This window comes from Octopus bimaculoides, chromosome 30, assembly GCF_046866305.1.
Source record: "Octopus bimaculoides isolate indiv1 chromosome 30, ASM4686630v1, whole genome shotgun sequence".
In the NCBI taxonomy this organism is placed as follows: Eukaryota; Metazoa; Mollusca; class Cephalopoda; order Octopoda; family Octopodidae; genus Octopus; species Octopus bimaculoides.
The window spans coordinates 18,853,309-18,880,057 of NC_142957.1; the positions used below are offsets into that span (position 1 = coordinate 18,853,309).

The 26,749-nt window shown below is 38.8% G+C and overlaps 1 protein-coding gene across 13 annotated transcripts in view; it reads right to left on the reverse strand.

Moving 5' to 3' along the window:
• Nucleotides 1–26,749, reverse strand: part of LOC106878902 (neurofibromin) — a 125,658-nt gene that overhangs the window by 50,451 nt on the left and 48,458 nt on the right. For 9 of the 13 annotated variants that reach the window (XR_016239184.1, XR_016239183.1, XM_089346075.1 and 6 more), the window contains exons 33-39: nt 13,613–13,749; nt 7,565–7,739; nt 7,028–7,174; nt 2,258–2,350; nt 1,863–2,030; nt 1,419–1,542; nt 249–386 (exon numbers count right to left, since the gene is read on the reverse strand). Coding sequence is in view for 11 of the 13 variants with exons in the window: in XM_089346075.1 (XP_089202201.1) it covers nt 249–386; nt 1,419–1,542; nt 1,863–2,030; nt 2,258–2,350; nt 7,028–7,174; nt 7,565–7,739; nt 13,613–13,749 (982 nt within the window). In the remaining 2 variants the exon portion in view is untranslated. Of the gene's footprint in view, nt 1–248; nt 387–1,418; nt 1,543–1,862; nt 2,031–2,257; nt 2,351–7,027; nt 7,175–7,564; nt 7,740–13,612; nt 13,750–17,767; nt 17,893–26,749 lie in introns of all 13 variants that reach the window. The other 4 variants (XM_089346078.1, XM_089346081.1, XM_089346071.1 and 1 more) reach the window with 1 other exon arrangement.

Sequence of the window (26,749 nt, forward strand, 5' to 3'; positions counted from 1 at the left end):
TGGCTGGATAGATATATACAAAGAGAGATTACAATTTATTAATTGAACAAGATTAACAAACACTTTTCGTCTCCTCAGACACATAAACAAAAATATGGGGGTGGGGAAGAAGAGAATATTAAAACGTCTGATAACATCGCATTGAACCAGCAACACCAAACTGGTTGTTCCAAAACATCTCAAACTTCCCCCACTCAATTGTCAATGAGTATAAAAAAAAGAGAAACAATCATTTTTTTTTTTTTTACCTTTAATGGCGCCAGAATCCTGTCATGGTATTTGGTGTATTCTCTGACCCAAGAATTACAGTTGTAGATGTAGGCAGCATGGATGTTGTGGTTAACCACTTCAGGCATCACCACAAACCATTTGTTTAAAAAATCGGTCTGGACAGACAACATGCAAAGTAATAATAATAATAATAATAATAATAATAATAATAATAATAATGAAGTGAAGAAAGAAAATATATATATATATATATATATATATATATATATGGAGAGAAAAAATTTTAAATGAAATAAAGTGAAAGTTGTTAATTATTTGGAGGAAACGAATGAAAGACTCCACGCAGTTGTAGGGAGGGTGAAGTGGGTCACTTGGCAACCACACGCTTTCGTGATTGATACACATGCAAACACATGCCAATGTACACATACACACGCATACATATCCTTCAACATGTTAGGGAGCAGTTTGAGTGTTGTGCCAAAAGCAGAAAGTATCACAGGAATAACTGTTGTTTGTCTTCCACAAAGTCTCTTCATTGCTCCAGCTGGGGCCTGGTATTTCTCTATTTTCTCAACACTGATTTTTACATCTTCCACCATATTCATCATCATCATCGTTTAACGTCTGCTTTCCATGTTGGCATGGGTTGGACTGAGGACTGGCGAACCGGATGGCTGCACCAGGCCCCAATCTGATCTGGCAGAGCTTCTCCAGCTGGATGCCCTTCCTAATGCCTGTACAAACTACACAACCACTAACACCAATACCAACCACCACTACGATTCCTACCTCCTACCATCACTCTCACCACACTGACCACTACCACAACCAAGACCACCACCACCACCACCATCACCATCATCATTATCATTATCTAACAGCTGTTTCCCATGCTGGCATGGGTTAAACGGTTGGCTGAGAGTTTCAGCCTGGTTTGGCATGGTTTCTTTCTATGGCTAGATGCCCTTCCTAATGCCAACCACTTTACAGACTGTAATGGCTACCTTTTACATGCCACTGGCACAGGTGCCATTTACATGACACCAGCAACGGACAGAAGTACAGTTTCATTTGGCTTGATGAGTCTTCTCGAGTACAGAATATTGCCAAAGGTGTCGGTCACTTGACATGAGACCCAACATTCGAAAGAAGAGAAAAAGATCGAGAAAATAGAGTTTACTCACCCTAAATCTGTTTTCTGAACAGGTGTGAGTAAAATCCAACACTAGTTCAAAAGGGTTGTTGTAATAAGGTTTTAAGGTAAGTAAAATATGATATATTAGCAAGTCTCCGTTTATTTCCCCAACTCTAAAGAAACAAAAACAAAAAAAAATAACCATTAGCATATTCATCATCATCATCGTCATTAGTGGAGAGAGAGAGATAGAGTACCCATGCACATAGACATAAGATGCTCACAGAGAGAGAGACAGACAGAGAAGATGAGGGGTGAGCATGAGAAAGTGGGGAGGAGAGAGAGAGGAGAGAGAGGAGAGAGAAAAGGATGGAGAGAGAAACAGTAGACTTAGCAACAGGAAGACATATGATAAATATCTACAACAACCTGTGAATAAATTATAATCAGGCAAAAACCAGAAAAAAAGGTAAGGTGGGGTGCATTAGCTTACTTGTATCTTCGGGCAATATAGTAGAAGACCGGAAAGCCAGACTTGCTGGTACCAGCTTGGTAGAATATGTTAAGGCTTTTCAGAGATTTGAATTCATCTTTCTCGTGCATGTTGTGTTTAGACATGAGTTCTTCGAATCTTGTACTAGTCATGTCCATAGTACTCCACCTAGAACAAACAAACAAATACATTTGTGTGTGTGTGTATATATATATATATATATATATATATAGAGGGAGAGAGAGAGAGAGAGAGAGAGAAGACCTATTGAGTCAAGTAAAATCAAATATCAAATCATAATCCAAAATGGAAATCATTGTCCTGGCTCTCGTGCTGGTGGCATGTAATATGGTAGCAATGGGTTGGGGTTTTAATTCAATTCAAATCCTACTCACTGTGAATCCAAAGGTCGATGCTCAGGTGGGCCTAAATAAGCCAATAGGGTCGCCAACTTATCAAAAGGCCTCCTTCCAACTGCTTTATGGTCCCTGAAAGTAGAGGTCAACAGAGGTCACAATCATGGCTACACTTGCGTGTCTGAGTGTGTTTGTGCTTATGCATATTTGTGTGAATGTGTTTATGCATGTGTTTGTGTGTTTGTGCAAGTGTAAATGTGCATTTATATATATACACTAGTAGTAAAGCCTGGCGCTGCCTGGGATTAAGCTAAGATTATTAAGTGATCAAGTGCTTTATTTCAAACCAAAATAAGTAACATCGACATCAGATTTGAGCGAAATCCGTTGAAATTGGTTTGGCTGAAAATGGTTTGCTGGCAATTTGATTGGGAAATCCCATAAGGAATCAGTTTATTGGTTATTTCCACTCATTGACTGTTTCTTTTAAAGTTGCATTAGAGATCTGCATAGGAGAAGGTTGATCTGAAGGTTTGCATTAGGGATCTGGATTGGAGTAACTTTGGAAAACTTACCAACAGCCTTAACCAAAAAATAAGGGGCCTGTCCCTTCTAGGTTAACTCTAACCCTAACCCTAAACCTGACCCTAAAACTGTAACCCTAATGAACGATTTAAAATAAATAAATGATTTAAAATAAATTAAATGATTTAAAATAAATTAAATGATTTAAAATAAATTAAATGATTTAAAATAAATTAAATGATTTAAAATAAATAAATGATTTAAAATATATAAATAATTTAAAATAAATTAAATGATTTAAAATAAATAAATGATTTAAAATAAATTAAATGATTTAAAATAAATAAATGATTTAAAATAAATTAAATCATCATCATCATCGTTTAACGTCCGCTTTCCATGCTAGCATGGGTTGGACGATTTGACTGAGGACTGGTGAAACCGGATGGCAACACCAGGCTCCAGTCCGATTTGGCAGAGTTTCTACAGCTGGATGCCCTTCCTAACGCCAACCACTCAGAGAGTGTAGTGGGTGCTTTTACGTGTCACCCGCACGAAAACGGCCACGCTCGAAATGGTGTCTTTTATGTGCCACCCGCACAAGCCAGTCCAGGGGCACTGGCAACGATCTCGCTCGAAAATCCTACAGGAGCCAGTCAGGCGGTACTGGCAACGGCCACGCTCAAAATGGTGCATCTCATGTGCCACCCGCACAAGAACCAGTCCAGGGGCACTGGCAACGATCTTACTTGGCTTGCCGGGTCTTCTCACGCACAGCCCATTTCCAAAGGTCTCGGTCCGTAGTCATCGCCTCGGTGAGGCCCAATGTACGAAGGTCTTGCCTCACCACCTCAGCCCAGGTCTTCCTGGGCCTACCTCTTCCACGGGTTCCCTCAACTGTTAGGGTGTGGCACTTTTTCACGCAGCTATCCTCCTCCATTCTCACCACATGTCCATACCAGCGCAATCGTCTCTCTTGCACGCCACAACTGATGCTTCTAATGTTCAGCTTTTCTCTCAAGATACTTACACTCTGACGGGTATTCACATTGACATTACACATCCAACGGAGCATACTGGCTTCATTCCTTGCAAGCTTACGTATGTCCTCAGCAGTTACAGCCCATGTTTCACTGCCATGTAGCATGGTTGTTCGTACGCATGCGTCATACAGTCTGCCTTTTACTCTGAGTGAGAGTCCCTTTGTCGCCAGCAGGGGTAAGAGCTCTCTAAACTTTGCCCAGGCTATTCTTATTCTAGCAGCTACACTTTCAGCGCACCCACCCCCACTACTAACTTGGTCGCCCAGATAGCGGAAGCTATCGACTACCTCTAGTTTTTCACCCTGGAATGAGATAGAAGTTGTTTCCTGTTTGTTTGCAGTCTTTATTGCACCTGAACATCTGCCACAAACAAAAACTAACTTGCTAGTTAACCTGCCTTTGATGTTGCTGCACCTCTTATGTGTCCATAGCTTGCACCGGGTACATCTTATAGAGTTACTACCTACTCCTTTTCTACATACTGAGCAGGGCCATCTACCTGAAGGGGTTTGTGTTTTATCTACCTTCCTACTTATTAGGATTTTGGTTTTAGCTAGGTTGACTCTAAGGCCCTTCAATTCTAGACCTTGCTTCCACACCTGAAACTTCTCCTCTAGTTCTGATAGTGACTCCGCAATTAGGGCAAGGTCATCAGCATAGAGGAGCTCCCAGGGGCAACCTGTCTTGAACTCCTCTGTGATTGCCTGGAGGACTATGGTAAATAATAGGGGGCTGAGGACGGAACCTTGGTGGACCCCTACCTCTACCCGGAATTCATTGCTGTACTCATTTCCAACCCTCACCTTACTGGCAGCATCTCTGTACATGGCTCGCACAGCTCTCACTAACCATTCTTCTATCCCAAGTTTCCTCATTGACCACCAGATAAGGGATCGGGGGACCCTGTCAAAGGCTTTCTCCATGTCAACGAAAGCCAGGTACAGAGGTTTATCCTTAGCTAGGTATTTCTCCTGCAACTGTCTCACTAGAAATAAGGCATCAGTAGTGCTTTTACCTGGCACGAACCCAAACTGCATCTCATCTAAATTGATTCGCTCCCTAATTAGTTGGGCTATGACCCTCTCTGTAACTTTCATAACCTGATCTAACAGCTTGATGCCTCTGTAATTATTTGTATCTAAAGCGTCCCCTTTACCTTTGTAGCAGTTGACTATGATGCTGCTACACCAGTCATAGGGTATGACTCCTTCGTGTATCACCTGGTTCGTAATACGGGTGACTAGGCTATAGCCAACACTGCCAGATATTTTGAGCATCTCTGCAGTGATTCCTGATGGGCCGGGGGCTTTCCCGGTCTTCATACTCTTAATTGCTTTATCTACCCTGGTACTATCAACTCGGATAGCTGGTCCCTCTATTGGGTCGACATAAGGCAGGCTCTCTTTCTCCCATTCATTCTCTTTATTAAATTTTATTTAAAATAAATTAAATGATTTAAAATAAATTAAATGATTTAAAATAAATTAAATGATTTGAAATAAATTAAATGATTTAAAATAAATAAATGATTTAAAATAAATAAATGATTTAAAATAAATTAAATGATTTAAAATAAATAAATGATTTAAAATAAATTAAATGATTTAAAATAAATTAAATGATTTAAAATAAATTAAATGATTTGAAATAAATTAAATGATTTAAAATAAATAAATGATTTAAAATAAATTAAATGATTTAAAATAAATAAATGATTTAAAATAAATAGATAATTTAAAATAAATAAATGATTTAAAATAAATAGATAATTTAAAATAAATAAATGATTTAAAATAAATAAATGATTTAAAATAAATAAATGATTTAAAATAAATAAATGATTTAAAATAAATTAAATGATTTAAAATAAATATTTTAATTGTTTTTCCTTAGACTCTTGGCAAAGACACTCTGTGTCTGGCCTTGTCACAAACACACTCTTTCTTTCTTTCTCTCTCCTTCACGTGCGTTCGGCACAGCTATGACTTCGCCATGGCAACAGACTTCAAAACTGGTAAAAGTTTCCAGCTATACGTGGGTGCCTCAGAGACAAAAAATTTGACCAAAATGCTGGGTTATAACGAATCTCCTCCTAAAATTGGAGCGACATGTGTGCTAATTTGTAGACGTGCATAAAGTCCATTCACGTATACAAATATCTTCTCTTATATATATAAGGATATATTTTAATTGTTGTGTGAGAAAGTATATATAATCTCATTATCGAATATAATAATGTCTTTCAAAAACCTCTTAATACTTCCTGACCTACATTTTCATTCCTAATACACTTTCTGCCTCCCTCTTCCACTTTTCCACTTTTCCTTAGACGCTTGCCAAACACTCTGTATATTTCTTTCTTTCTTTCTTCCTTTCTCTCTCTCCCTCACGTGCGTTCGGCACAGCTTTGACTTTTCGCCATGGCAACCAAACTTCAAAACCTTTCCATTCCTTATACGCTTTCTGCCTCCCCCTTCCATTTCCAATTTTTTTGTTCTAAGACGCCTGGCAAACTCTGTCTTGGTCAGAGAAAATTTTTGTCCTCAGACGCTTTCTCTCTCTCTCTCTCTCTCTCCCCCTCTCCCTCACGTGCGTTCGGCACCGATTTGACTTTTCGCCATGGCAACCAAACTTCAAAGTGTGTGTGTGCTGAAGACAGTTTCCTCAGACGCTTTGTCTCCCTCTTCCACTTTCCCATTTTTGTTTTTTTTTACCTTAGACGCTTGTCTCAAACACACCAATTCTTTCTCTCTCCTTCAGGTGCACAGGCACCGACCGGTTTGACTTCGCCATGGCAACAGACTTCAAAGCGTGTGTGTGGTGAAGACATTGTCTGGTAGAATGAAATGGAAGTTAGTACAGAAGGGGTGTTGCAATCACGATTGCATGATTGTAGTTTCAATTCCCATACCAGGTAGTACATTGGGTCCTTGATCAAAACCCTTCTCTTCATGTCACTCCAGTTCACTCAGCTGCAAATGGAAAACCTTGCAATGGATGACATGACCTTGGTCACTTGTGGGGTTCATGGGAACCAGCTCAACTCTGACCTTACAGACTCGGGGGGGGGGACACACAACAGACCTTAAGCAAGTCTGGTTGTGAGGACATGTTGTGTGACGGTTGTAGTGTAGAGTGGTGGGGGAAGATATGTTGCAGCTTGGGTCAATCCCGCAATCCCTTTCACACACACACACACACACGCAGACTTAGGGGCCGCCCGTAAGACAATGGTCTTTACCTGCTACTCGATAAATAGTCTCCAATTTTCTCTTGGTTGTTCCACAGCAGACGATGTAGTGCGAGTACATTAGCATCATTGATGAAAGACAAGTTGTGGTTGCCAGCATCCACAGTCTCACAGTCTGATGCAATTTCCTTGAAGAACCTAAAAAATGCAAAAAATACATCATCATCATCATCACCATCATCATTTAATGTCCAATTTTTCTCACCTGTTTCCAAGCAAGGTAACGTTTCCCCCAAGACCAGACATGTCTTAGGGAAGATTGCAAACAAACGATACTGCTTGCATAACGGTGGCACTCATTTACAACTATTAAGAATGTATTGGGTGCCTTTTATGCGTCACAAAGCTAGAAAATGGGTACCAAACTTAGATACTAGGATTGAATTATTCAACTAAAAAAGAAAAGCTCTTAGAAGGCAGTGCCCCAGCATGGTCGCAGCCCAATGATTGACACAAAGAAGAGATGAAAAAAATTTCCCCACAAACAAGAACAACAAAGGTGAAGGTTGATTAATTTCAAATAATTACTTGCGGCCAGCCTCAAAGTTTGTCTTCAAGAAGTCGTTAAACGCTCGCATGTGTTGCTCCTTGGTGAAGAGCAGATGGTTGGCAATGTTTTGCATGATTTTGCACATCAGGGTTAGGCCACGTTTGACACGGTGCGTAGGTTCCTGATCAATGATTCCTGATTCGTATGGAGACACTGGGAAAAGCCAAAAGACAACGTCAGCAACAACAGATTTAGGACAAAAAAATCAAACAATCCGAGATGAATTAGTGGAGGAGAGAGGGTGGGGGAACCCAGCGAAACAAAAACAACAAGGCCCACTTATGTTAGTGAAAGAGATATTGTCCCTCATTATATGACTGGTATGGAAACCTGTGGATCAGTGGTTAGGGTGTTGCATTCAAGGCTGTACAATTGTGATTTCAATCCCTGGACTGGGTGATGCATTGTGTTCTTGAGCAAAACCCTTCATTTCACTTTGCCCCAGTCCACTCATCTGCCCAAACTGAGTAATTCTGCAACAGACTGGCATCCCATCCAGGGGGAGTGCACAAAATCTGGAAACTGGGTTTTATGAGCCTATGGCTTGGGAAGGACTTTCGATCCTTTTGATATGAGTGGGCACTTTCTGGACCCTTTTCCTTTCCCCAGATGTAAAGCTAAGCTAATGCATCCCCATGATCACCACTAATGAATATAAAGGGGTACAGGTAGATATGGGACCTCACTGTCTCCTCTTGCCCACCACTCCATAATCCCCTTCCCACTGATTCTGCTACCCTATTACCCTTCCACCTCATTAATCTACCTATCACCCTATTCCATCCACCCCATTACACCTCTTGCCTCTCCCCATCCAACTACCCCCTCCACACCACCACACACCACTTCACTGAACTTGCTAGAAATACCACCCAAATATCCCGACAGACTCGAATAGGGAAGGACACAATTGAGTCCACAATACCATTTCTTTAAGCAAAGTTGGGATGGTCATAGTTGGCAAGCCTTTCTCCTCCCTAAGTCTGCTGAAACTAAAATTTAGATTAGAAAACAACAATAGTAAATAAATTATTAATCAAACAAAATTATATTCTTTTAAAAAATTAATTACAATTTGACTAATTAAAATTTTCTTTTTAAACATTACAAATTATCAAAAACATGAAATTACTTTTTAAAATAAACACGTGTTTAAAAAAAAAAAGAATTTAATTAGCAAATTAATTGATTAAACAAATGAGTAAATTAATTATTAAGGGTACCAGAAAATAATGTCGTATTTCATATAACGAGTTCAAAACAGCATAAAACATGTAAATATATTTATTCCTTCAAAATTTAATTGCCATCATTAGCAATTCAATTTTCCCATCCAGAAACCAATTTTCTAATTCCTCAGACAAAGAAAAAAACAATCAGATTGTTTAGAAGAGAAAAATGTCTGGATTGTCATCTCCATATTGGTAAAATGTTCATTTGGTTTTAGGCTCACGACAACGATTCATCACCAAACTCGGTGGAGACCCAATCAGTCAATTTCACGTGCCTCAGTTTCGAAATAGACTCAACTGAGAAAGATGCAAAAAGCCAGACAACCAAAGTATGGTCAGCCCTAAACAAAGTGGACATTGTCTGGAAAACAACCCAATGAGACAACCTTCAGAGGAATTCTTTCCCCAAAACAGTAGAGTCAGTCCTTTTATATTTGGAGGCTTAACAAAAAAACTGGAATCCCAGCTAGATGGAACTTATACCCAAATGTTAAGAGCAGTCTTAAACATGTCTTGGAGAACTCATCCCACCAAGAAACAGCTGTATGAAGATCTCCTGCCCGTTTCCACCATTATAAGGGCAAAACGTTTGCACTCTGCAGGTCATTTCTGGCAAACTAAAGAAGAACTGGCAAGTGACCTATTGCTATGGATACCAAAGCATGGCCGCAGTCAAGCAGGTCATCCAAACACAATGTATTTAGATCAACTCACCAGAGACATTGGTGCGTTCCTGAAGACCTCCCTTAGCTAAAGTGTTCAAGTAACCCAAACCGTGAAAATCTGATGATGCTAGGTCTGATGAGGAGGGAGAATGAGGTAAAGTTTCCCAGTCTAATGAATTTATCTTTTCTTGGGCTATCTTTGCTGAATGTGGCCTTGAATTACCCTGCGACGACAGGATGACACCTTTTCGGTGGACTGAAACTGGTTGTCTTTTCAAGCAAAACTTGACTGACACATTCAAGTTGTCGATAACAAAATCCTGTGGTAATACTCTTCCCTTGTTCCACTAATTCAACATAAACAATACAGAGAGTAGTCTACCAAACGCACAGCAAAATCTGGTTAGGGTCTTGGGACTGGATCTTTCTTTGCTGACAGCCACTGCCTCTTACATTTAATATTGGTATAATCTACCCACTTCTCTTCACCTGTTACAATTCAATTAAGCAAAGGTGTTCGTTCATTCCTGCAAACAGTAGCAAATTGTCGAATGCACCGTTTTATTCTTGAGGTACCATGAGATGGCCACTGCGCAGTGGACAAGTCCTTGGTACTTTGGTGCAGATCCTCTTGTGGTATGACATCAGACTATTTGCTCGAGAATATGACATTACTTTACGGTACCCCTAATAGAAAGTTTAATGAGTTCATAGACACGTGTTTTAATTACAGTACAAATTAATTAGCAAAATTGATTAAATACATGAGTTAATTAAAACAATAAATGAGTTAAGTAATGAATTTGATTAAAACTAATTACGTGTATTTTTTTTAAGAAATACCTTGAGTTGGACAGAAGAATAAGGGGTGACGTGAAGCTGGAGGTTAAGTAGGGAGGGGTAATTAAAGGGGTAATTAAAGGGGCATCTTGTTAAAACTTCATTAATACCTCTTTCCATTGGTAATCCAGAGTCAAGAGTCACTGCAGCTGCTTCTTAAGGAGTCGGGAGGGTGGAACAGCTGCAATGGTGGGGGTCGGGGTTAGGAGTCATGTGGAAATTGTGAAGGGAACAACATATAATATGGGGGGAGGCACGTCTGTTGGGGCAGGGGAGGAATTGGTGGGTAAGGTGGAGGCCCGAAAACAACCAGAAGTTATTGCCGTGGTCAGATTTGAACCCAGAATAACTGGTTTGGCAATCACACACAACCGGCTGTCTACTGCTGCTGCTGCTGCTGCTGCTAATTAAGGACAGTTTAACTTCTTTCTGGTAACTGACAGGGGCTTGGGGGTGGGGGATGAGGAGCGAGAAGTGTGGAGACAGAGAACCCTGAGGGCTAGGGGGAATGTGGGGAAGTGGGGCGGGGAGCATCTGGGTGGAGGGAACAGGAAATAAGGGACAGAGCAGGAGTGGAACTAGAGATATGTACAGGGGCGGGTTGGAGAATGTCGATGGGGGGGGGTGCACAGGGAGCGTGTGGAACAGGAATGGGGTGGGGGTACTTGAATGGGAGAGGCATGAGGGTTCGGGATGAAGGGTGGGGAGGTGAGTGAAAGTCAAGAACAAGGAATTTAGAGGGAGAGGGTTGAGATGGGGGACTAGACAGAGTGGGTGGTTGAGGCAGAGGGTGGGAGTTAGGGACAAAAGTGGGATGTGTGTGTGTGTGTGTGTGTGAGTGGAAAGGTAACAGGTTAATTATCGCTTGTGTATCACAGGTACCCGTTTAGGAAATCTATTCCACAGGCAATTAACATCAGATAATTAAATTACTGTAGATGGCCCCAGGAGGTATGGTAAGTGAAGTTCATGCTGTCTAGGATTTGAACTAAAAAAAAGAACTGGGCTTCAGCAAATTACAGGAACAACATTGGTTTTCTGGACCCTTTGGTTCCAAAGCCATTCTGGACAAACTTCAAATTAAACAAAAAGGTTAAATTTACTTAAATAATTAAAAGAATGTGCAGGGAGCTGCACATTAATTATAAATGACACAAGTTTATTAATACTGTGCTGTGTGAGGAGGGTGCAAGGATTTGAAGTCCCTCTGGATTATAAGAGGTTCTGGGACACGAGAGCTTGAAAAGTCAATGAGGTGCTTGTAGCAGTAATTTACTGGGGTATTTAACTCTTTGTCCATTTGCTGATCCCAGTATCATTCCCATAAGGAAGGGGTAACAAGCAGAAGGTAGGGAGCCCTAACCCCAACTTCTATTTGCTCTCGTTTAAGGACACCAAAATAAGGAGAGAGATTTCCTGTTGCTTGTTGTCCCTTATGGGGGCTTCACAGTCCCTTTCTTCTTTCTCCCTTGCAAACCCTTTTCCTCAGAAAGTGAGGCAACTGCTGGGATGAGGTGGGGTAGGAAGTATGAGCAGTGAAGGGAGGAACCGTGACATTCATGCCTGTCTCAAACAATCATAAGTGGCATCAACGTAAAGGTTGGTGGATGCAGAATGAAATGAATGCGGGAAGGGTTGTTGGAAGTGGAACCCCCAACAGAGGAAGTTACCTTGCACGCCATAGAGCTTCTCGTATCACTATGCTGACTGGGTCAACCCTTGGCATAAGCTGTCATAAGTAATTTATGACATATTTGGCTTAAGATATCACAGGGAGAATTTATGATATATCTAAAACATCATAAGTAGATTTTATGATAGCTTACGACATATTGGCATAAGACATCATAGGTAGAATATATGGCGTATCTTAGAGTAAAACATCATAAGTAGAATTTATGATATATCTTAGCATAAAATGTCATAAGTAGTAGTTTATGACATAACTTGGCATAAGACACAAGTAGTTTATGGCATATCTTAGTATAAGACTTCATAAGTATCTTATGACATGTTTTAGTATAAGATGTCAGGCATAATTTATGACATACGTTGGCATAAGACATAAGTATTTTATGATATATCTTGGCATAATAAGTAGTTTAAGACATATGTTGACATAAGGCATCATTAGTAAAGTTCAAGATGTATCTTGGCATAAGACAGCATTTGAAATGATGGGAAGAGGAAGAGGAGGGGGAAGAGTTGAGTGAGACTTGAAACCAAACTGGTAAGGTTTGATCAGAGATTTACTTCTTACAATTCACAACACAACCAAGGGCGCCTCGTCACGGAGGTGGCACATGTGACATGTACGAAGGTGTTGATTGGTGGAGATGAGGGGGTGGGGAGAATGGGTGAGTGAAAGGTTAATAAAACCAAGTAGTTAACTAAATTATTTAACGATTAATATAAAATTGATTTGAAATTAAAAATGAAAATAACAGATTACTTTAAACAAAAAACAATTTATCATTATTATTATCATTATTATTATTATTATCATCATCATTATCATTAAGGCTGCAAGCTTGCAGAATCGTTAGCACACTGGGCAAAATGCTTAGCAGTATTTCTTCCATCTCTACATTCTGAGTTCAAATTCCGCCGAGGTCAACTCTGCCTTTCGTCTTTTCAGGGTCGATCAATTAAATACCAATTGATGTAATCAACTTGCCCCCTCCCCCGAAATTGCTGGCCTTGTGCCAAAATTTGAAATCATTATGATTATTATTATTGTTAAAGCAGTGAGCTGGCAGAGTCGTTAGCATGCTGGGGAAAATGTTTTGCAACATTTTGTCCATCTTAACATTCTGAGTTCAAATTCCGCCAAGGTCGACTTTGCCTTTCATCTTTTCAAGCTCAATAAATTAAGTAGTAGTGAAACACTGGGGTCAATATCCTTGACTGGACCCTCTCTCTCCAAATTCCAGGCCTTGTGCCTTTAGTAGAAAGGATTATTACTATCATTATTAGTCAAAATTAAAAGAAGAGTGCCATTGTCACCTAGCGAACGATATTTCGACATCTCATGTGTCTTCAACAGTTTCAAAAAAATAATCCTGTCAATCTACTGCATTTTGGTTAATATATAAAGGATTGAGGGAATTCCTCCAGAAGATATAGAGTCAAAATAATAATAATAATAATAATAATAATAATAATAATAATGAATGAAAAAGAAAAGAGAAAATAAATGGGCAAAGTGTAAACAAAAAAGAAAAAAACGCAAAAAAGTTCATTGCAAAAAGCTAAAATATAAAGAGGAAAGGTGAAATGCGTGTTTTACCTATTGCGGGATTGATGAAACGTAAAAATATAACGGTGCCGATCACAGTCCAGACAGCATCAAACGTACTTTGTTGGAAGCGTTGACCTACCACTTGGGAGAGGCAATTACACATACTTCGCAGTTTGGCGGGGAACCTGTGGACGGAGACAGCAGCACGTGGAGGAGAGGAGGATCACAGTGTGGTGGTGGTGGTGGTGGTGGTGGTGATTGTGGAGATGGTAGTGTAGGTGGTGGGGGTGTTGGTGATGATGGTGATGATGGTGTTGGTTGCATGGTTGCATGGTTGGTGGTTGTGATGCTTGTTAGTGGGTGGTGGTGGTCATGGAGGTGCAAGAAGTGAAGAAAGAGGAGGAATGCACTTGTGTGTGTGTGTGTGTATGTGCTTATTTGATTGTATGTGTGTGTGTGTGTGTGTGTGTGTGTGAACAGACAGGCAGTCGGACAAACAGACAGACAAGGTACATTACCAACAATCACAACAACAATGGCAACAACATACACGAGCAGACAACAACAACAACAACACCTATCAGCAGTAAAACTGAATAATAATAATAATAATAATAATAATAATAATAATAATAATAATAATAATAATAATAATAATAATGAAGTGGCTAACAATGGGAAAGAGGGGGGAGGAAAAGAGATGGAGAGAGAAAATAAGTGGATGGGGGTAGGGGCCAGAGAGATTCAGAAGCAAAAGAAAAAAAAAAACTAGAAACAAACAACAAAACATGCAAAAAAATATTCAATAAAATTTAAAATGAAGAAAAAATATTTTCAAAAAATTTTAAAAAAACATCTATTTGTCTTTCTGTCTCTCTATTGTCTGTCTGCCTCTCCCTGTATATATGTGTGTGTATATACATATATATACATACACACACACACACACATAAAACTTTTATCTTTTACTAGTTTCAGTCATTAGACTGCAGCCATGCTGGGGACATAAACACACCAACACCAGTTATTAAATAGAAGTGGGAGACAAACACACACAAACTCACACACAAGCTTTTCTTCAATTTCTGTCTACCAAATCCACTCACAAGGTATTGGTCGGACTGAGGCGGCAGTAAAAGACACTTCCGCAAGGTGCCACACAGTGGGACTGAACCTGGAACTGTGTGGTTGGGAAACAAACTTCTTACCACACAGCCATCCTGCACCCAAATATATGAGTGTGTGTGTGTGTGTAAGCTGTCTAAGAGTCCATAAGCCATCAGGATTCCATAATGGCTACCTCTAATGAGTGCAGGGTTACATAATCAGACTGTTACCTACACTCTGTTGAACTCCAATCGGTAAGATCAGCCATAACGGATATGTAATGCTGTACACTTTGATTAATATATATATATATATAGAGAGAGAGAGAAACACATGCACACACACTCACCATAGCATGTCTTTCTAGCCGTTACATCCTCCATGTATCTGTCTTGCCATCAATCTGTGCGTGTGTGTGTGTATGTGTGTATATAAATAAACACATACACACACAGCCATAGCATCTGTCTTTCTATTACCTGTCTGTCTTTTACAGTATCCATCAACCAACAGAGATGATTGGATCACAATCTGTTTCTTTGTCTGTCTGTGTGTCTTTGACCACCACCACCCAACATCACCACCACCACCGTAACAGGTAACACAGAGAATTAAACTGACAAGCAAAAAATAATAATTTATGACAAAACAAGTAAAAAGAAAAGAAGAAAATATCAGAAACTGGAAAGAACGAAACAAAAAAAACAAAACAAAGAAATGAAAATACAAACACAACAAACCAATGGAAATCTCCCAAAACTTAATGATGGAGTCAGCCAAACAGTGGGGGGGGAGGCAGTGGTTAGGAATGTGTGTGTGTGTGTGTGTGTGTGTGTGTATGTATATACATATATGTATGAATACATACATCTACATACTTGGTGACCCTGCTGGTGCCACGTAAAGAGTACTCGCTCCACTCTGTGGAGTGGTTGGTGTTAGGAAGGGCCAAAACAGATACTGGGGTGTGGGGGAAGTCTTCTGGCTCACCAGCTCTGCTCAAACTGTCTGACCCATGCCAGCATCGAAGGTGGACGTTACATGATGATGATGAGATATATATAAATAAATATGGAAGGATAAAATGACCATTATCATCTAACGTCCATTTCTAGAGGTGACATGGGTTGGACAGTTTGGCCGGATCTGGTGGGCTGTGCTGACCCCCAGTGCTAGTAGTGGTCTTGTATGACTGCATGCTGCCCTTCATAATACACACACACACAAATAAAATTGCACACATGCATTACATATATGTGTATATGTATGTGGAGGGGGGGGGGACGGGCCAGTGGATGTGTATTTGTTCATGACTACTGGTTGACAAATGGTGTTGGTTTGTTTACATCCTCATAGCTTAGTAGTTCAGCAAAAGAAAGTGATAGGAGAAGTACCAAACTGGGGTTGATTCGGTTAATTTGTTTGACTATAAACCCTTCAAGGCTGTACCTCAGCATGACCGCAGTCCAATGATTGAAACAAGCATAAGATTTATACATGTATATAAGTTATACACACATGCCTGTGAGTAGATTTCTACTAATTCTATCATATCTGTGTGTCTAATTCTGCAGGAGATAAAGTCGGGTAAGAGCTGTGCTGATGGTATTCATCGAGGTAGAAACATGTGCATATATCTGTTCCCTTGTCACTAGGGGATTCTCGAGTCTCGAGTTTAATCACCCCGTATTTTGAATTGGATCCAATTATTGCCAAGCGATTGTTCTACCTTTTCTGGAAGCTGACAATGTCAGTAAATCAAAGTTTCATATACTACTGTAGCTAATACACCATTTTATATATGTGTGTGTGCGCATATGTATGTATATATATATATGTATGTGTGTGTGTGTGTATGTGTATACATACACACACACACACACACACACACATATATATATATATATATATATACACACACACACACACATAAGTGTATATATTTCAAAAGCGAGTATGTGCCTACAGGAAATCAATCAACAACAACAACAACAAAAGCAAAGAAACGAGAAAGAAAACAAACAAAAGCAAACACGAAGAACAGCAACAACAACAACAACAAGAACCGTTTCTTCTGCAAACGGAAGGAACGAGGGTGGAGACGGAAGGGGGTAATTGTGTAACTATGGAGATGGGAGCAGTTGTACAACATTGGCAGCAGCACCAGAAGCAACAACAGATGCGAGAAGATCATAGACTTAACCCCCACCACCATCACTAGATGGTGGCAGCGGTGGTGATGCGTGTGTGTGTGTGTGTGTGTGTGTGTGTGTGTTGGTCGCCTTCTTGTGGTTGATTATGTGTGTTTCCAGTTGCCTTGTCAGATGGTGACTAAAGGAATCCGGCTGATGGCTGGCCTAGCAAGAAACCCTAAAGAAAGTACTCGTGGTCAGAATGAAGGACCTAAATTATATTTTTAAAAAGATGGTTGCAGTTATAAATTGCATGGAAACTACTATGCATAACGATTGTGAGCTGATGAGGGTCAGCAGAGGAAGTTATCACATTTAGATGGGTTTACAAAGTCCTTGGAAGAACAAGGATGAAGGGTTTGTGATTTTGAGGGAAAAGAGGACAAGACGATAACATTGTACCCCCAACCCCAATACTTGACAGGTCCTTATATCTCTCACTGATACCCGAAAGAGGACGAAAGGCAAAAATTACCCCACCCACCCCGAGTGGCATTTGAGCTCAGAACATGAAGGGCTGGAAGAAATGGTGCTAAACATTTTGTCCGACTCTGTTGGCAGCTTGTTAGAAAAGGGAGTGCAGAAAGGGGAGGAGCAGAGATAGCAGCAGGGGGCGAGGTCAGGAGTAGGGAGGGGTTAGTGAGAAGTGGGGGTGGAGCAGAAGAGAGGGGGGAAATAGAAAGTCTATATATAAAGGGCATGGAATGAGTGGGAGGTTGTTTGTGTTTTTTAAAAGATTTTTTTTTACCTCATCTTATCAGTTATTATTATTATTATTATGGCAATATATATATATACACACACACACACACACATATATATATATATATATATATATATATATATATATATATATACACACACATATATATGTATATGTATATGAGGAGGACAGAAGTTTTACCTAATGCTGGGTTGAAAAACCGCAGGAAGATGACGGTGCCAGTGGCCAGAATGCTGTCGGGGGGAAAACGAAGACTGATGGCGCAGTGGAGACAGTTACACATTGTACACAGCTTGGGGGGAAATCTGGTGAAATAGATATGGCGGGGTTGATATACATACAAGAAAGAGAGAGAGAGAGAGAGAGGTGTGAGAGGGAGAGAGGATAGAGAGAAAGAGGAAGAGTTTGTGGGTGAGAGGAAGGAGAGAAGTTTATGTAAGATAGAGAAGAGAGAGGGGGGTGCAGAAAGAAAGTGAGGAAAGAAGGATGGAAGGAAGGAAGAGAGAAAGTAGTTGAAACAAAAGTATAATTTTGAAAGAGCTGAAAGGAAACAAGTTTTACAGAATCAATTTGAAAGAGTTTAAACAAGACACTCCAGATGTTCTCAAGATACTCCAGATGTTCACAGACAAGACGAGAGCAAGACAGAGGTCAAAGGTCAGGGGTGGTGGAGGACTTAGTCCTGTCTTAATGGGGGTCTCTCACAGAGATATCTTTTCTTCATTCTCTCATGTCACAAGAAATAAGTCAACAGCAAAAACTATAAAAGCAAAAAGGTTGAATGGAGCAAATTTCTGCAAAGAGAAAAGTGTTCCACTCTTTTGACTGTCAAAGACATTATTTTCGTAGGTGCAGGCATGGCTGTGTGGTAAGAAATTTGCTTTCCAGCCACATGGTTCCAGGTTCAGTCCCACTGCATGAAACTTTGGGTAGGCGTCTTCTACTATAGCCTCAGACATTAAACCTTTTTAACTGAACAAAACCTTTCCATAAGTCTGTCCTAAACATGCTTCTTTCTAGACGTTCAGTTAACTCTTGTTTCATACATTCGAAGTAATATAAAGCTTTTCTTTGATAAGTCCCAAATGGTTGAAGAACATTGGGAATGTGTTTCTGTGTGGGTGCCATGGAAATATGTTCACAAGGGATACACAAGACAGGCAAAGGGACAAATGTCTGTTTGTCTTTTGACAAAGAGTAAAAGAAAATATGATGTCTTTAGAATCTGTTTGAAGAGTAAGAGCTCATGGTAATTATAGAATGATTTTTAAATTCTATGAACTGTTTATAAGGGTTATAGTCTGGACAGGGCAGCAGAAGGGGGCAGGGACAGAGAAAGTGTAAAGATTAAAACAATTTATAGTGAGTGAAGAAATGGATTGAAGAGAGAAAGAAGCAGGGAAACATCTTGTGTAGATTTACATAAAGAAAGATGATAATGAGATAAAGAGAAGAGAGAGAGATAGAAGAGAGCGCGAAAGAGAGTGAGAGAGAGGGGGGGGGATAGTTTATCAACAGCTTATCAGGACTCTAGAACCCAGATGTATTTGAAGAAGGGTTTTTTAGTCAAAAAGAAAACAAACCCAGTACTTATTTTATCGGTTGCTTTTGCCAAACTGCTACGTTACGGGAACATAAATCAACACCAGTTGTCCAAGCTGTGGGGGTGGGGAAACAAACACAAACACACACGGATGCACACATGCACACACACACACAGAGAACAGCCTTCTGCATAGATTCTGTCAACCAAATTCATTCAGAAGACATTGGTCAGCCCAGAACTATGGTAGAAAGCACTTGACCAAGGTGCCATGTAGTGGGACTGAACCCAAAACTCTGTGGCTACAAAGTGATCTTCTTGACAACCCAGCCTTGCCTGCACCTATATATATATATACGAGAAAGTCATTTGTAGTGTCTTTTGATGGAGAAAATTTCTTGCTGTGGACAAATGGTGTAAATACACCAAAATTCGACTCGTGGCACCATCTACCCACACTGAGATGCAAGCATTTCGGAGTGGTTATCTCCTCTTCAGTCACAGAAACCAGATAGGGTGTGCTGCGAGATGGTAAGAGAGATTGTCCCTTGCATTTGTATATATTTACAGACAGAGAGACATTGATAGATGTAGACAGATATACACATAAAAACTTGACAGTGACACACACATGCAGATGATTTCAGAACCGAAACCGGTGTGGAGATCAAGAAGAGAAAAAGAGCAAGGATAGGTGGGGAGGCATTGGTACAAAATATGTGTGAAAAGAAAGGAAATAAGTGAAGTTAGTAACAGATTGGGTCAGTGAAGAACTTCCAGAAGGAAATCATCATCATCATCATCATCATCATCATCAAAATGAATAAACTACGTAACATTATTATTATTATTATGAAATATCACTCTTTTACTTCTTCTGAGTTGAAATTTTTGAATTTCTCTAAATTTTTTTCACTTTGAACTCGAAAAGAAGACAGACATACACTTAAAATATTATTCCGTTGAATAAACTAAATCAATCTGGATTTTATTACATAACACATTGTTGTTGTTGTTGTTGTTGTTGTTGTTGTTATTATTATTATTATTAAGGTGATGAGCTGGCAGAAACGTGGGCACACGTTAGCGGTATTTTATCTGTCTTTACGTTCTGAGTTCAAATTCCACCGAGGTTGACTTTGCTTTTCATCCTTTCAGGGTCAATAAATTAAGTACCACTTTCAGAATATAAAATGGTCCCTTTCCTGCAGGTCAACAATGCAAGACTCAATTCCAGTCTTTTCATTTGTTGTGCCAAGTGCACCAATCACCAAAGGAATAATTGTCGTCTTGGTCTTCCAGTCTCCTCACTTCTCTGGCTAATATCCAGCCTCAAATAATAATGGAGAGGGATGACGATGACGATGATGATGACGATGATGAGGAGGAGGAGATTTATGTAATTTATTTGCCACATGGGCACTCAAGGACTACAAAACAATAAATGTCAGAACAACAACAATGATCATAACAGTAAACAAAAACAACAATGTTCTTGGGGCTGCTTAGGGTCGGTAAATGAAAGAGGCCGAGGGGGGGGGGTACAAGGAGAGACAGAAGAGAGAAGAGGAAAGAGATTATACATTGTTGGCTTATATCAAATATATAAAGGTTCTGCTGATAGAGTTGGACACTGAAAGAGCACTATATATATATATATATATATATATATATATATATATATATATACACACAGGGTTATTAAAAAGAATGAACCGGTTTCTTTACGCAATATTTTAATAAGGAAAAGCAATAGAGAACTCCAGCTAAGTCACGAGTATTTACTCACAATCCACTTTTATTTCCTGTCCTACAAGTATCCAATGTGGCCACCACCTGCAGCACGGGCAACATCAATGTGATAAGACAATTCCTCCCAGACACATAGCAGCATATCAAAAGCAAGTTCTTTATGGAACTAAAGAATAAATTTGCTTTGCTTGAGACGATTCCAGAAGATATTGAAATAGAAGGGAAATGGAAAAACTTGGATAAAGCATTCGACCAGACGGCCAAAGAAGTCCTCGGTGGCTCGTGATATGCTGCTACGTGTCTGGGAGGAATTCTCTTTTTGCATTGATGTTGCCCATGCTACAGGTGGTGGCCACATTGAATACTTGTAAGACAGGAAATAAAAGTGGATTGTGAGTAAATACTTGCGACCAAGCTGGAGCTTTCTATTGCTTTCCATTATTAAAATATTGTTTAATGAAATCGGTTTATTTTTCTTTGAATAACCCTCTATATATACGGTGGTATCAAAAAAGTTCCTGGACTAGTTCTGTAGGGTGTCAACAGAGGGCAGCACACAGTTTGCATGCGTGTGCAGTGAGAGCTAGCAGTGACCTCTATGGGCCAGTGTGCCAAGTGACATTGCTGTGTTTACTTCACAAGTTGTGAAATTTGTGTCTTTGTGATCACGTGTTTGTTGTAGTCTGCAACATTTGTCATGGACAGGAAGTTGGAAGAAAAAAGCCAACATGGAATTTTGTGTTCAACTTGGGAAATCTGCTACAGAGACATTGAGCACACTTTGGCAAGTTATAGCAACAAACAATGGGTCGATGTTTCGTATGACACAGGTGCCTCAAAAGCAGTATCTCATCAGGACCAACATGGTATCACTTCTGTACCTGCCCTATTCGTCAGATTTAGCACCTGTGCACTTCCATCTCTCCCTCAAGATGAAAATGTAGCTCAAAGGTTGCTGTTTTAACACTTGTTGTCGAGATCCAGAGTGAATCATAGAAGGTCATCGACTTCCAGGCTGGATTCCAAAAAAGGCAGGAACACTGGGACCTGTGGTATTGCTGCGGAAGCTGACCATTTCAAAGGAGATGAGGTTAAAACTTAGGTCAAGAAGTTATTATTTAAGTATAATTAGTCCAGGAATATTTGATATCACCTTGTATGTATGTGTGTGTATGCATATATATATATATATATATATATATATATATATATATATATATATATACATACACATACACATGCACACACTCATACATACATACATACACATACCTACACACATACATAGATATATACAAATATAAACATATATATACACATACACTGACATATGTAAACACACTTTTATATACATATATAGACACAATATACATATACACGCTGACACTTCACCAAACATATTTACTCACACACACATACAATACAAACAATTGACAAGATGTTATTGGTTAAGAATTTTCTTATGCAATTTTATATATATGCGTGTATGCACGTGTGTATGTATATATATATATATATATATATATATATATATATATACACATACATACATACACACACATATGTATATACATATATACACATAGACATGTACAGGATTGGGCAAAAGTAGGTATACAGTTGCTTATTCACTCTAAATCCCCAGAAATCAAAAAAAAAAGGGGGGGGTCTTCTAATGACCTAGGCATCTCCCATGGATCCCTCAGTCAAACTTATGAATCACTTTAGCTTAAAAAACAGAAACACAGATATGAAAAGACCATTGCACTCCCATGAAGCAACTGTAGGCCTACTTTTGCCCTCCCCCCACTTTATATATATATTTAAAAGACCTTTGGCAAAAAATATTTGATGCAATTACAATATTTGAAGAAAGATATTTCTTGAAATAAAAATTATTAATCCTTTAGGTGCCAGTGTCCCATTTTGGGGACACAGATTTTAAATTTAGTATAAATAATATTATAAAACCTTGTGTGTTTCTTTTGTTAATATACTTCCATATTAGGGCAGCGAGATGGCGGAATTGTTAACACGTTGGGCGAGATGCTTAGCAGTACAATGTTCTGAGTTCGAATTCCACCAAGATTGACTTTGCTTTACATCCTTTCGGGGTCGATTAAACAAGTACCAGTTACACACTGGAACACTCATTGTTTTCTACTCTAGGCATAAGGCTCGAAATTTTGGGGAAGAGGGCCAATAGATTAGATCGACCCCAGTATGCAACTGGTACTTAATTTATTGACCCCGAAAGGATGAAAGGCAAAATCGACCTCGGCGGAATTTGAACTCAGAACATAAAGAAGGACGAAATACCACTAAACATTTCAGCTGGTGTGCTAACGTTTCAGCCAGCTTGCTGCCACACTGGAACCCTCATTGCCGTAACCAAAGAGCACCAGTTAGATACTTGAACACAACAAAAGAAACATAATCAGAGGCCCCTTAGGAGCTAAGGAATAGTATAAATAAATAAACTGAATTACAGCATTTAAAGGGTTAATTATACATAATAATTTTAAAATCTTAGAAAAACAGAATGACATGAACATTTTGGAAGGCAATTTTCAGTTTTTCAAACACTTGTTTGAAAACCTTAACAATAAAAGCACAAACACACACAATAAATAAACTTCCTTCCAAAAGGTTTGTGTTGTTCTGTTTCTTTTTTCAATTTCTTTTTATAATTAATAATTTTTATTTTGAGAAAATCTTTCAATAAATTATATATATATATATATATATATATATATATATATATATATATATATATATATGTATGTATGTAATATATATAGGGACAACCCAAAAGTTTCAAAGGGGTCTGAAACTTTAATATGCTTTGATTACATTTTTTGTTATTTGTAATTTACATGATGTGAATTTTCACACCTGACACACACACACACACACACATATATATATATAAATATACACACATGTATATACAGGATCTGGGGCTAAGGTGTCATAAATTTCAAACAGAGAATAAATTAATTAGTAACATCTTTGTGACATTTGGGCAATCCTGCATACACACACACACACATATATATATATATAATAAAGTAATGCTCGTGAGATCAATGCTTGATGAAGTAATTGTAAATCAATGGAATAAAAAGACTTGCTCACTCCATTCTCCTTGGTTATAATTATACACACACACACACACACACTCTGACCTTTCAGTGTACCTATATTCCTATAAGTAAACATATTGTTATAATTACAATACATACATGAATTTACACATACATTTCCATACTCTTGTGCGTGTTTAGTGTTTAAGGCCATGATTGTGCTGTATTTTCCACAGTTTACTGTCTAGTTTTTCAAGAAGCTCTCCAAATATATTTCTCCTGTAAATACTGATATTGTACCAAATTTCTCATCTATAGCAAGACACCTATGCTTGTCCCTCTATCATACTTTAGGGTCAACATCCAGCATAAAGCCACATTTCTTTCACTCTTAAATACACTCCCACTCAGTCGAGTGAGCCATTGTTTTCCCTTTCTCCACTCTCGCTTGCAAGGTACATGGTGACCTCATCGTTTAATGTCTTCCTTCCAGTAGGGTGTGATTTGAGGGAGATTTGGCTGCTATTTCTACCACGTCTAGCTACCATGTAGAGGTCTCCCTCATTGGCTCATATATACATACACAAGACAGTAGGGTGTGATTTGAGGGAGATTTAGTTGCTATTTCTACCAGGTTTAGCTACCATGTAGAGGTCTCCTTCACTGGCTCATACGTACATATATACATACATAAGAGAGTAGAGTGTGGTTTGAGGGAAATTTGGCTGCTATTTCTAACATGGAGCAAAGCTAATATCACGTTTGAATTTGATGGGGGAAAAAGTTTATACCAAGATTTAACACCAAATTAGGGGTGCGACTTATACCTGAATAAATACAATGGTTTTTAAGCAATCTGCCTTCAAGAACTTCTCAATATCTTGGAGGTTATATTTTTGATGTGATATTAATGAAACAGGAAGAAAGACATCCAAACATGGCTAGATTTCTCAATGGTTCTGCTCAGTTCAACATACCAATGGGGTTTATGCTATAAGCCTGGCATGTCTCTGTCAGTTCTTTCAGTAAAAAATCTTCTCTGGTCATAAATTTGTGGAAAATAAAGTACAGTAATGTTGTTAACTTTTGTCTGTCAGAGACAAATGTATTTATACACATAAACACATACACACCAGGCACAAATATATAAATATATATCTATATACACACATACACACACACACATACAGAAACAGAGAATCATAGACATATGCATAAATTGATGGAAAATAAACAAATATCCTCCCCCACACACACATACAAATATATACATGGATAGATACATAATATACTCACATGTATCTAGATACACACACACACACACACGTGCATAAATTAATTATTTAAACAAAACTGTTCATGTAACAAAGAGTGAGAAAGTCTGCAGTGAGTGACAATATTTCGGACTGTTAGTCGCTTATTCAGGAATGAAACATTTAAAAATATATTGTAACAGATCGCACACGAGGAAGGAAATCGTAAATGACAAAAGGGAATAAGATTTCTTTAATCGAAAGTGGATTCTTTAAACAATCTTGAAAGACATTAGAAATGAGAGTTATTAACTGAACCATTTAAGACCACCATCACTGCTGTCGGCATAATGTAGTTTGCTTATCATCCTTACCATTTAGTGACCATATTCCATGTTAAGTTGGACAATTTAACAGGGATCTGATTGGTTCAAGGACTGCATTGTACTCCAGTCTCTGCTTTGGCATCGTTTCTACAGCTGGATGCCCTTCCTAATACCAAGCAAATTACAGAGTACTGGGTGGGTGCTTTTTCATGCTGCACTGTTGAGGTTGCTATGTAGCTCATATTTCTAGAAATCAGGAGTTGGTGGGGGTCTGCTTCTTTGCGTTAGTTGGGGATAAGGCGTGAGGAAAGAGGCTGGGGTTAGCAGATTTACATTGTAAAGGAGCTCCCTCTGGCTACTCACATTTAGTAGGGATAATGAGAATGAAACAAGATATCTGACCCAAATAATCTATTTCTTTCATTTTCAAGTTAAACAGATCCAGCCTCTTACACCTACCCTGCAATGTCATTCTAAAAATAAACTAACATCACCAATTTCATTGTCATCATCATTTAATGTCTGCTTTCCATGCTGGCATGGGTTGGATGGCTTTGACAGGTGCTGGTTAGGCAGAAGACTGCACCATGCTTTGCTATCTGCTTAGGCAGGGTTTTTATGGCTGGATACCCTTCCTAACTACTCCACAGAATGGACAGAGTGCTTTTTACATGGCGCCAGCATAGGCCAGGTCATGAAAATCTCAAAGTCTACAAGCTTTTAGATAATACATGATTATATCAAAACAATGTGAATAAAGAAGCATTGCATTTAAAAGAATACTTCAATCCCTTAACAAAAAGTTATAATAAAGGCATGGGAGGTAAGTGTGGCTAGATTTAGTTTAGAAATATCAACTTTAGAAAGTTGATATTTTGAATCCAATTGGGTCCCAGAAATAAGACAATGGTCCAAGAGGAAACTGAAATGTGGTGCCAAAGCAAATATTTCAAACAAAATGCTTCATTTCCTGAAGATGAAATTAACATTCCAAAAAATTATAACCAACTTCACAACAGAGAAGCAGAAGAAGAAAAAAAAAAAACAGAACAAAAAAGCTGAACGCTTGAAATGAAAGTCAATAAAATCGATGATGATAAATGGACAGATATGAAACCAAATAGCAATACCCTAATAACAAAAGCTGCTTATTAATTAGTTACAAATATGTAAATTTTAGTAATAGAAAGCATTTATTAAAG